General features: G+C 40.6%; 1 protein-coding gene across 1 annotated transcript; it reads right to left on the bottom strand.

Moving 5' to 3' along the window:
- Positions 1–244: 244 nt before the first annotated feature.
- LOC135495945 (probable aminopeptidase NPEPL1) lies at positions 245–7111 on the bottom strand. The gene is made up of 12 exons (XM_064784988.1): positions 7000–7111; positions 5674–5854; positions 5093–5275; positions 4428–4682; positions 4119–4200; positions 3749–3891; positions 3148–3225; positions 2897–2997; positions 2491–2627; positions 2196–2359; positions 1790–1915; positions 245–1277 (listed from the first exon to the last, which is right to left on the bottom strand). Exons 2-12 carry the CDS (start codon positions 5821–5823, stop codon positions 1122–1124), a joined length of 1575 nt encoding a protein of 524 aa, XP_064641058.1. The 5' UTR covers positions 5824–5854; positions 7000–7111; the 3' UTR covers positions 245–1121.
- Between the last annotated feature and the right edge of the window lie 5474 nt (positions 7112–12585).

Raw genomic sequence — 12585 nt, 5'->3', positions numbered from 1 at the left:
GACCATTCACAAAACTCGATGGAAGTACTGACACCTTCTCATCCGAGTTAGTCGGTGAGACATTTTGGAAAACGAATCCAAAATAAAATTCAGTGACCCCTCATGAATTGTTGTTTTATTGAACCTGTTTTGGCTGTACTTGGACAGTGAGAAAGAGCTTCAATTGACACCCTGAAAGAACCTACGTGGTGGCGTGGTCACAATAAGATCTGGTTAACATTGACAGATAAAAAGAACCAACTCATTTGTGATAAATATTTATTGAAAGTACGGGTAAAGCAATCCACAGTGAAAAACATCATTTTCATATCATGTATACAGCATTCACACAGATTCTCCTAGCACATTTAAAGACCCACCCCCATGTACTCTTCTGACAATTTGATTCTAAATTTGAGTTCCCAAAAAGCAACTGGAGAAGTTGACCACTAAAATGTGTCTTCTTTGTTCTGGCAAAGATAATTGTCAGATATTCAAGAGTAATTGGACAGGTTAACCGTTTAATAAAATAATAATCTAGAGCTACCTTTTAAGTATCAAACTAAATAAAAAATACTTCTTATATCAATATATTCGTACAAATGAGAAGCCAGCAAAAGTGACCAATTAGTTGGTCCCCAATGGAAATCTACACCAACTAAAATATAGTTTAAAGGAGTATGCCGTTTGTAATTATTTGTGATCCAGGAAAACAGAAATGCTGTAGTGCAGTTAATATACATAGAAATTTGCTGAAACATGGTGTTTATAGTAATCGTATATCTATCTACTCAAAGTAGTGCAGAAAATTCTATCGAATGCGTATTTATGTAATCGAAAATTTTCAAATTTCAAATTTTAATAAACGGCATTGCACATTGACCTTTAAGAGCAGGACAGCCCACACTAAAATACACTCTACATTTTGTTTATTTCATATTTGAACATGACCTACATGTAGTTGCAAAAATACCCCTGAATCTTTGGGTACTTGCTGGCCTAAAGAAGAAAGCCTGATACAATATGCGGAGAGAGTACATGATTTTTGGCACAAAGTGCACTGGCAGAATGTTTAATAATCATGAATTGAATAAGGGTCCAAATTCTGTCACTTTCTTGATATCACACTATCGTAGCTAGTCCTAAACCAAACGAATTTTCTTCAAGGCGTTCTCGTCTCTCTCGCTTGATTCACCATCTATCGCCTGTGGCGCCACGTATTGCAGCAATGTACTCTGGGATAGGTGTCCGAACAGCGTGTTCAGAAGGCCAACCCCGTAGCCCGTTGCCCTTTCACCCTGTAATAAATGGGAAGGATACATCAAGGTGATAACCAGAGGTCCATAAGTACAGTACTCAGCCGATATTGAGAAAGAACCTCGGCCATTGTGACCCTTTTCAACATTTTAACATTTGAGGTTAACAGTCAGATACCAGCAATGGTAAGTACAGATTATCATCTGAATTTTCACTTTAACCCCAGTTTACTCTGAAACTTTTCATTAGGACTCAATGAGTAACCCAATCAGCACTACAACCCAAGCATTTCCGGACGCTAACCATTCATACACCCAGGTGGAGTAAGGCATGTAATGCTAAGAGGCGTCCCTTGAGTCTCACACCAATGTTAGGATCGAACCAGGGACCTCTTGACCTTAGTCAGAGGCCCAAGCCACCACACATCTGGAGCTCTGAATCAAACGATGTCAAGCTCATGTCTCACCTAGGTAGTATCCCAAGGACTAACCTCAATAACAACCTATAAACGGACTAGCCCCAATTATTGAATTTCTCATTTTCTCTTACTTACACAATGTACAGGATATGCCATGTCGATGTGGAGCCAGGTACACGGGAACTCGAACAATGCTTGATCACTAACTATGTGGGAGCCTATGAACAAGCCGGCACAGGACACCTGAGCGTTGGTGCGGTCCTGAAATAACGTGATATCATTAGAATCAAAAAGGAGTCAATTGATGGATGAGATGTTAGATGATTCCCAAGACGTAATGGAGAAACAATGCCAGGGACAAGGTATAGTCAAATAGAGATGTGAATCCCAGGTGAGGGGGGGGGGTCTAATTCTGTGATGTCAGACTGGGGAGAACTCACATCAAAATCAGTCAATTCTGGGAACAGTCCCAAAGCTCTTCCCAAATGAGAGGGTTTCACGGTTTTACAGTAGGTTCTGGTAATAATTGTCATATACTTACTGCTACAGAATTCTTCATGTCAGCGACAGCACTGGAAAATTCACTGAAATGAATCTCGGGACAGTAGGGAACAGGATGGATGAGGTCTCCAGACGCTCGACCAGCCTCTACAGATATCTCCTCCCAATCGGGATTATTGGTGAGCAATGCCGCATGGTATTTACCTGCAAATATAACAATTGCATCCAGAAATGATTCAGAACTTTCAGGTCACCAAGGGAGTAGGGATGGTCTTGATGCCAATAACACGTGGCAAAAAGTCTGAAATTCTTTCTTGTAAAAGAAGAGTTCTTACCAGTAGCAATGCCCTGAGCACCAGTTAACGTAGCAATATCAACAATCACGTCTGCCTTCAGTTCTTTGCTCGCGTACGCCACCCCATCTCCGAGGACAAGTCTGCCTTCTGCATCAGTGTTGTTTATCTCAACGGTCCTATGAGAAGAAGACAATCTCTGATTTAATCAATATACAATATAAACAATATGAATGGCGTTTTCCCAGTCGCACTTAAATGACTTTTTATTTTCAAAGATAAACAGACAAGGAACAAATATTATACAGAGGGATAGTGGTGAAAAATTCTTTCCATTTTTCCAGTCACAAAATATTTTTTAGCGCTTTTATTTCAGGTTATTCACAAGATCTGAAAAAATACCACTTGCAAATATTTTACTGTTTTCGCAGTAGCTATTTCAACATACCTTCCTGAGTAAAGTTTGACAACGTCATCTGGTCTTTGTGCTTCTGGCCCAATTGCATTCTCAGCCAAACACAACAAGGCATGGAGATTTTCGGTGAATCCCTGAAACAAAATCACAAACCTTACATGTAGACACCTTTTACCAAATCCTTTCTCACAGCTCCATAAACACTATTGGGTGATTATGTCAGTAGAAGGAAACCGGAGACCCCGTATGAAACCTACGGTATCGAAGAGAGTCGCCCTACCTACCTGTTTCACAGCAGCATGGAAGGCTCCGAGCACTGCTGCCGCCCCACCACAGTCTCTCTTCATCCCTGGCATACTGGTCTGAAAATAAACAAAGAAGGAAAGAACGACATCAGCACTGACAACAGTTGGGATAATCGGTATGTAGTGGTTGTGCATCATAATCAGGAGGTCGTGGGTTCGACATTTGGAGGAATCACAGCTGTTCTGCCTTTGTCCTTGAGCAATGCACTTTTAACCTCACTTGCTTCTCTCCATCCAGGTTGTGGTCCAGATTTGAACTTGGGCTTGTTAGTATGAAGCAACCCCAAGGGCAAACCAACTGAGCCAAGAGGCTCCTCTGCCTGACCGACTTGATAGGACTATCTTCGACCGGAATCTCGCGGATGTCTCGTCGATTCTCGAATGTTCTTCAAACCGTAACAGTGATCCCAAATGCCGTAAGGCCAAATAAACAAATCCCAAATTCTCAAAGGAACTTCGAATGATCAATGAGATCAATAAAATTTGTTTTAGGTGAGAGCTTAGTAAATACCGTAGACTTTAATTTTGGAGTAAAAACAAATATTCTTTGCAAGTGCCGGTTATAAAGAGTTGACCTTACCTTTCCCTTGATACAGAGACCACCAGTGTCATAGACAATTCCCTTGCCGACCCAGGCAATGGTCTTAGTAGCACCTGCGGGACGATGGCTGAGCACACATAGTGCTGGTTGATGGATTGCTGCCTTTCCAACACCATGCAGTCCTAGGAAGGAAGAGACATGAAGAGATTAAACGACTGTCTTGATATAATGATGGGCTGGACTACTGAAACCTACAGGGTTTCGGACAAGAGGGCTGTTCTTGGATGTACTGCAAGAAAATGTCAACAGACACTCTTCAAATAGCCAGGTGTATATCTGTAGCAATCACTAATCTCCGAAACTTGGTACAGTCGAGATCTGTTCAAATTTTGCTCTCACTGACACTTACCTCCAAAACCTCTCTCTTCAAGTTCATCTCCTTGTATAATGACAGGTTTAATTCCCAAATCATCAGCAACTATTTGGGCTTCCTGAAAGCACACAAGACATACTTTAATCCACTACAAAAACACAAGGGCTTTACCACAACTATAAGGTTATAAGCTAAAACAAAGGATAGCCAACAGGCTGACCCAGGCTGCTGACACAGCAGCTTGATGCAAACATTTTTTTAAAGAGAGCTGGCACACTTGTCTGATTTGAAAAGCTGTAGATCTGCTCTTATAGCATGCATGAAGCTGTCCTTCCTCTTACTCACCTCCAAAAAGGCATCAGTGTGCATCACACTGCATGGCATGTCGACTATCTTCGCTGCCAGTCGTATGCCCTGCGCCATATCAGACAGACAAGTTAACTCGCTCTCACTCAGGACAGTCTTATCGCTACCGACAAGCAAGAATTCGACGTTCACTGTGCGTTTTGAAGTACTGATGCGGGACTTTTGCGAGTACAATGGCAAGGCTCTAGCAATGGCACAACCTGATGCAAAGGCATCGGAACGCTCACACACAATCTGAAAAATATACAAGAAGATTTGTTATAGAATAGAAACTTGAATTTTAGGACTTAGGAGAAGTTTGTGAGAAAAGGGCCATGGTCTGTTTCGTCTTGGTCTACACAAGAGCAACTGAGAGGCCCGTACCAGTAGACACTTGTCTGTGGGGGATTTGGATTCCAACATGTCAACAGGCGTACACCTTTGACCTTAACGTATTACCATAACCAACAATCTCAACGTTATTTTATAATAAAATCTGCTCGGATTTTGTTCTGGCATATGCAGTATGAAGCTAGAAATCTTGGAGGAACTGCTGGTTGCCCATGTAGGAAAACTTCCTAGTTCCAACTGACGCTGGAGAGAAGTGATGTAGGATCATACGTATGTGTTCTGCTCAAGGTCACAGACATTACACTTTCACTCACCACGAAATATTCATCACCGCCCATCAAGTAGGCTTTGACGATCTTCATCAAGGAATGGCTTCTGGAGGGCGTATTGTGGCGACTGCACTTTGTCGGTAGAGCGGCAACATTGGCGTTGTTTAACCACAGAGCACAGGAGTCAGTTGGCGACGGGTGTAAGCTGGCAACAGCGGCTTTCCAGGTCTGAAAAGATATCCAAATAGATAAGCTTTTTCCACTGATAACTACCGGTAATCAAATCGAAGCCATCAATGTGCTGTTTCAACTGCCTTTCCTTACATTGTCTTGAAACAATTTCTCTGCTGTTTTACTAGATGCCAATTGCAGGTATTGGAAAATGAAATTTCACCAAATAACTCGGGGCAAAATTATTGACACAACCCTAGTCCTCATTTTCTATCAGTACCATGACGACATTACATGTAGAGTCATCACTGATTGGATTCTAATTCTGGAAATTTTCTTTATAATCCAACTTCCAAGCCATTTGACCCATGGTGGTTCTTTCCAGTGCATTGTTTTTATCTGTCTTGCAGGTAAGCCTTTCTGTCAAGCCAGTGAGAACTGCTGCTGAAATTTACCTCTTCAGTGACCTTTGAACCAAACTTGCACTTGACAGCATCATAATTGACAGAGTTCAAGTTCTTCACTTGTCCTATGATGGTCACAGGGTGGTTGGTCGGGTCGGTCTGCTTTAGGCTCCCAAAATATTTGATAGTAACATTTGCCATTTTGATGGCACTTTCTGTTTCTGGCAGATAACTGGAAAAGAAGAACATCAGGATTCTTTCAATTTAAGCAATTTTTAGGGTTAACCAACAGCACCATCATTTCAGCTAGAACTTGGCAATAGCCCAGCTAAATTTAACTTTTTTGAAACTAAGTTCTATTTCTATTTCTAGTACATGTTCAGAATGTGACTATTCCTATCGGACTGAGAGTACATGTACTTGTTCATGGCCTTTACAAGACTGAAAAGCAGATTAAAATTATGTCCGAGGTCATTTTTCAAATTTCCGTATGTATTTAATTGACCTACTTTGATTAATAATAGATCGAATAGTGCAGTGAAACCCCCCTTAGAAGACAAGACAAGTGTAACAGGATACTCTCTCTAGAACGTTGGTTTATTTAGGGAAGCCAGATAATTCCGACCCGTCTTTTACTAGGCCTATGCGCATGCATCCTATCTTGACCTAGTCCAATAAACCTTTTCGTAGAAGTTGGTTAGGGCGCTGACTAGTCATGATTTTCACCGGGAACAAAGGGTCGCAGTGGCTTAGGGCATGGTCCAAAAGCGGAGTCAGCTTATAACTATAGACCCTTTTACTCCAGGCAGAGGAAGCCACTGCTTGCCGAAACAAACCTAGATATAGGCGCAGCAGTGGCTTCCTCCGCCTGGTGTACATATATCTTGACCCTCAAGTTTAAGTTAGGCTCAAGCCTTGGATCCACTCCGCCGACCCAGACGTATGAGGGAAGGTAACGGACCGATTAACTCCGATGGTTCAGAATGCCTGGTGTAAGGCCCAAGGCCCTTCACTTTTGGCAAAGGTCTCTTCATTCAGGGAGTGTGTTGTTTTGTAATGTTAATGTTTGGGCTCCGATTCGTTTTTGTCGAAAAGGCCTATGCCTGGATTGGCTGGAATGTTACCGAGTATAATTGAGATCCAGAAATACTAGGCCTGCATACACAAACACTACACAGCTAAGCATACAGAAGAGCAATTACTGATACGACAAAACAATTATTACAAAACAAAGATGATAATGACATTGGATGATGATCATTCATGATGAAAATGAAAGTGAAGCACTTCATTGACTTCGCCGGTACGGTAGTTGTTTCAACGAGGAAATACGGCCGAAACGTTCCATCTTTCGTTCTAATCGAATCTAAAACATACCTCCTAAATAATGCTAGAAATCGATGACTGCAAATCAGAAAGATTATTTCGTGATGTAGTTTTATTCGTGACTTCCCATTTTTCCCCGACCAGGAAATGCGATTTGTTACATCCTCGATGTACACATTTAATTGAGGGATGTCGGAGTTCTTCTAGTAATAACAGGTGTCGCCACCATTAGGTCATGAGTTCCTTACGCGGGAAATACGAATGCACACGTGTGGGGACTTGGTTAGTTTACAGTGTTGCATATAGGAGGTTTCAAAATCTTCACAAATCTTACAGGCCTGAGGGTCGCCCCTGTAAGATTTGTGAAGGGGTCCGGGGGGAGGGGAGACCCTTTTGTATCTTGGAAGCATGTGAATCATGGTAACAGTCCCAGTGATCAAAGTGTTATTTACAAGCAATTCATCAGCCAAGATCTTGTGCATTTCGAAAACCATGGTTTAGACCTACTGTGAAGCCAGCCAGGTGCTGTTCATTTTGCTTTAACCTTTGCGTGAGCTGCTTGAGATGTGAACAAGCCTTGGGCTTCTATTAGCTTCTGTCAGGATTCATACTGGTGATAAACCATTCAATGGGAACTCAGGTGAAAGTGATCATCTGAGGAATCGGATATAGATTCATACTGGTGATAAACAATCTAAACTCAAGTGTCAGTGACTGGTCATCTGAGAGATGTTGATTCATAGTGGTGATTAACCATTCAATGCAGAGGGATGTCCAAACATGAGTTATTAGAATATATTTTATGATTCTGTATTTATTGAAGGACTAATTTTATCAATTCATGGCGTTGGTCTCTGAGGCTTCCACATGACCTAACGGGGCTCAAGGTCATATTAACCCCCTTATGATGACTAACAGCATCACACTCCCGACAGGACATCACAATCTTTGTCCTGGAGTTCATGCACATCCCCCAGACGGCGCACAAGCAAAAGCCACCAGACTCTAGAGAGCTGATAGGACGAGTCCTGGTAACCACTCATACTCTTTTAGCCTTTAGGGTTTCTATCACCTAGAGCATATGTATTGCAGGGCCTGAGGAAGTTAGTATTACTCGACCCTTTTGTATCTTGGAAGCATGTGAATCATGGTAACAGTCCCAGTGATCAAAGTATTATTTACAAGCAATTCATAAGCCAAGCTCTTGTGCATTTTGAAACCATGGGTTAGACCTACTGTGAAGCCAGCCAGGTGCTGTTCATTTTGCTTTAACCTTTGTGTAAGCTGCTTGAGATGTGAACAAATTTGTTATGAATTGAATATGATTTTTATTACATACAAGTACACCTCTCAACTGGCTTGAGCCTGTCGAAACATTGTATGTAAGGATGTACAGTACTGCAGTGTCTGACGTTTGTCTTTTGTGATACTGCGGACAAGCATGTCACAAGCACACCCTGCTGTAGGCCTACACTCAGCAAAAACAGTCAAATGGTAACGTCATTTGTTATTTAGGGTGTACAGGGCACATTTTGATGCCATGGTGTTACCCAGCATGAAAACAGCTCCTGTCGTGTGGTACTGAACTGCCCTCGGCATAACAAAGGTTATGATCAATGGACTCTTCTCCTTGGGGTGCAAAGGTCAATAAGCTTGTAGTCCAATGCAGTGGTTATGGTCGTTGCAACTTTATGCATAATCCACCAGGTAAGATGACCTCAGGGGCGACTGAAACTGACAACACTAAAAGTGTGTCAATTCCAACTTCCAACATAGGAAGCAGGTTTTTTATTTGACCTATTTTTCAAGGTCAAATCTGGTAAGCACAACGGCTCCAGTGAAAAGATTCGATAAGTGACGGTGTCCAAAGAGGTGAGTCAATAAGAAAAAACACTTTCTCTTTCAAAAAACTTTATTCTTGTACATTCCAAGGAATACACATGACGAATTGGAATGTCGTGTAGGAGGAATCCTGCAATCCAGGAGAAAACCTACGCAATCGGAGGGAGTCGCCATCTCAACCACCACACAGGTGACTGGCGCTGATGTTCACCACTCCGAAAGCCCAATACAAGAAGAGGACCAAGAGATAGGATCGTAGCGCTATCCCTGGGACATGATCAACTTCTTTACAAGATGTCACAAAGAAATACTGATAAGTGTCCCTGCAACACAATGCTAAATTGAGATGAAACACAATAGACTCGACTTAACTCCACCACAATGGTTTGAGTGGGCATTAAACCTCTTCGCATTCATCATGTTTATCATACATGAATAGCTATTGTATTAAAACCTATTGTTCAGGTGAGCCATGTTAGCTGACAATAGGTTTGGTCACTGCTGTTGATTTGCAGGACCTAATTTAAATAACAAAAGAACCACATTTGCCATGGTCACTGGACAGAGCCGGCTGCCAATTAGCATGACAAAAGGAGCAGTTCTGACATGTTATTTGCATGACAAAAGAGGTGACCTTGACATGGCAAATATTAAAAGTTGGGTTTACCATACTTTTTGCCAAGTCTTGGAGTCTATAGATCTCATTTTATTTAGACATTTTACAAATATTTAGTTTACATACAGGATTTACAAATACATTCATTCAGGACAAAAATTTTAAAACGTCTAAAAGTTGACGTTTTAAATTACACTTTTCTCGATCAATTCAGTATCAATTGTCCAACCAAAATTGTCATGATGGGTTTAGAAGATACTTTCCCAACCTCCAGAACATGACAATGCCCTTACAATGAAAGGTCTTTTGAATAAAAATGAAGAAAGACTGAATTTTGTTTCAAGTGTGACCACTAGGGTAAGATCAGTCCTGTTTGTCAAATTTTCAAAACTTTTCATAAGAAATATCAAAAGTTCAATTGATATTCTGGCAAGTTTCATTTTCAATAAAACAGTGAGAGTTCAACTAACTGTTTTAGTTCAACTGTAAAGATGTTTTGGTATTTCAAGATTTTTTGGTACCGGGCATCGCCCGGGTAGGAAATTATGAAGGAGGAAAATTCAAATTCAACAAATCACTGTTGGTCAGTTGTCTCGAGCATGAGGGTACATGTACTGAGCAACTGATCCAGACAGTGTGATAAGGTCCAGGGCAACGGAACCCAGACCAGGTCAGTTGATTCTGTGGTACTGATGAGATCAAGAAACAGAATGAAGGCCTACGGTTCCATCAGACACATGTGCTCTTGTTTCGTGGGGTCAGCGAAACAAGAAGACATGGACCCCATGTCTAAAGGACCCCATGTCTAAAGGGATGGATATAATCAAATGAATATCGATCTGATGAATTTGGTGATTTTTTTAGCAGAAAAATTACTTTTGCCTGAAAAGAATTTCAGGGTCCTGATATGCCCAAGGCGGGTGTTGGCTCCTCTGGTAGCCACAAACAACCCCCCCCCCCCCAAATTGTTCTTTCTTCTTATATTAAGCACAAAATTTTACTTGAAAATTATTTTGTTTGAGTTTTGACACACCTTATTGGCTCGCTTGTTAGCCAGAAACAACCGAACCCCCCATAATGATAACTTTAATTCCCTCTTTTGATAAGTGTGAGATTTTGAACCATGGTATTTATAAGTCATGGTCATATAAACCAAGCATAGATTAAAAGAATCTATGCTTGTCATAAGGAAGGTAAATATTCCCTTTTTCACCATCAGAAAAATTTGAATTTTCATTAAATCACCTTTCAATCAGATATTTTGATAAAACAATAAAGCCTACGGTGACAGAATACAATCTAACCGTCGTACTGTTACTTGACGGCGATGGGAGCTTGGTCGGGATGTGCTTATAGTCAACAACATCCTTCTCCCTTCTGTGGGATGGCTCATCACGCTGAAAAGATAAAGACAACGTGAAATTAAGATTGTAGGTCCACATGCTCAGTTGATAATTCAATGTCAAAGGGCCATTGTGCTCACTGCATAGATATCTAGTAGATAATTCATGCTGGTTAAGAAACGTGCTATAGTTTTAAGACAAATTTCTGATACTTTTTACAAAAGTAATGAACTTTTCCAAAACATCTTCTCTGAAACCTTCGTTCAGGACTCGCACTCTCAACGCCGCTTAATTGGAGTAGCGAGAAACACTAATCCCTCATTGACATGCCTGATGTCATTACAATGACTTAAATTCTATCCTTAGAAAATCAGCAGATTAAGTTCTCAGTTTCAGAGGGAGGTAACGGACCGTAGAATTTTAGAAATTTTGTCAAAAGGGCAGTTCTGTTAAGGAAATTTTCCAAGTCATTTTTTCTATTCGGAATTGATACCGAACCGGAGGTTCTAGGTTATCTCATCAAAACCGCGAGGGTTGAGCTAAAATGTAGACCAACTAGGCGGTTTCGGTTAGACAATCAACACCAATGTTGCACCAACCCAAGCGGCCTAACCATAACCGCTGAATTCAAGACGAGGGTTCGTTGGCACATGTTGCATTTACCCTGTAAAGTGCGGTTCATTCTAAATCCAGGTGTTAGAATACTGTTACAATGTGATTTTCATCTGAACTACACGGGTGATAGTTTTAACCATTCTTTATATTGTAATGCAGAAAAAGGTGTCACCATAATACTGCTTAAATATTAGTTAAACAACACACTTTTACATCTACTGAATGCATATTAATGTATCATTCATGCACGATTTACAATTTTCAAAGGTTCATTTCATGGAATAATAGCACTTGACGCCAGAAAAGTATAATGCCCCTCAAAGTCCATGTGATCATTAAATTCATCAAGATTATGATCGAATTTGGTTCATTCAGAAAAGCTTAACTGCATGGAGTTTGATTGATGGTCATTTAAATAAACCCAATGTCACTATTCTGAATGAAGTGATTGAGTTTAATACTTGCAACCAGTAATGATAAATTCCTTGCCGAGATATGATAGAAACATTTCAGGGAAGTTGATGGATCTGTCAAAGAATGACCCATTTTATTTGGCCCCATTGCACATGATGAGGCTGTTCCTTTGCCCTCCCAGTCCCATTTGTTTAGAATCTACAAAGTACGACAGTTTTCATGATTTCAAAGCATTTTTCCTTGTAAAAACCATATTTCTGAATGATGCAATCCTTCGGAAGAGCAAGCTTACATTTGTAGAATAATGTATAACAGATAAGGTCACGAACATTCCATATTGTCTAGTTCTTTTTACAACATTTCATTGTTTTATTAACTATAAGATTGGTCCAAACTATCATCACCGTGAGTTTGATGAAAATCGCCCTGTAATTGGTGTCGCAAAAACAACGTTGGAAAATTGTTCCTCAACAGAGAGCTCACGATCTCTAAATCAGGCCAAAGGCTACACCTAATAAAGGACATTTGAAAAACTGAAATTGACTTGTTTATATTACCATGTGATGGCATCCTTCCGAAGGTATGAGATAGTGTCCTCATGGTGGCTGCCGAATATCTTGTCAGGGCTCTATGTCCGTAGCTTCTTTCCTGAAGCCCATTATTGTTTTATCAAAATATCTGATTGAAAGGTGATTTAATGAAAATTCAAATTAAGAGATTACCTGACTAAGGGGTAAATGTGTACCAAATTTGGGATCAATAGTCATTGCAGTTTAGAAACGTGCCATCGTTACATCCTAACAGCCA

This window comes from Lineus longissimus, chromosome 11 (assembly GCF_910592395.1).
Source record: "Lineus longissimus chromosome 11, tnLinLong1.2, whole genome shotgun sequence".
Taxonomy (NCBI): domain Eukaryota; kingdom Metazoa; phylum Nemertea; class Pilidiophora; order Heteronemertea; family Lineidae; genus Lineus; species Lineus longissimus.
This window is presented reverse-complemented; position numbering and strand designations above follow the sequence as displayed.

Excerpts from the sequence above, each read along its gene's own strand:
- LOC135495945 (XM_064784988.1), bottom strand. The coding sequence starts at position 5,823 with ATGGCAAATGTTACTATCAAATATTTTGGGAGCCTAAAGCAGACCGAC. Across the intron at positions 3,226-3,748 it reads GTCTCTGTATCAAGGGAAAG|ACCAGTATGCCAGGGATGAA; the intron begins GTAAGGTCAACT and ends GTTTATTTTCAG. Across the intron at positions 2,360-2,490 it reads TGCTCAGGGCATTGCTACTG|GTAAATACCATGCGGCATTG; the intron begins GTAAGAACTCTT and ends TTATATTTGCAG.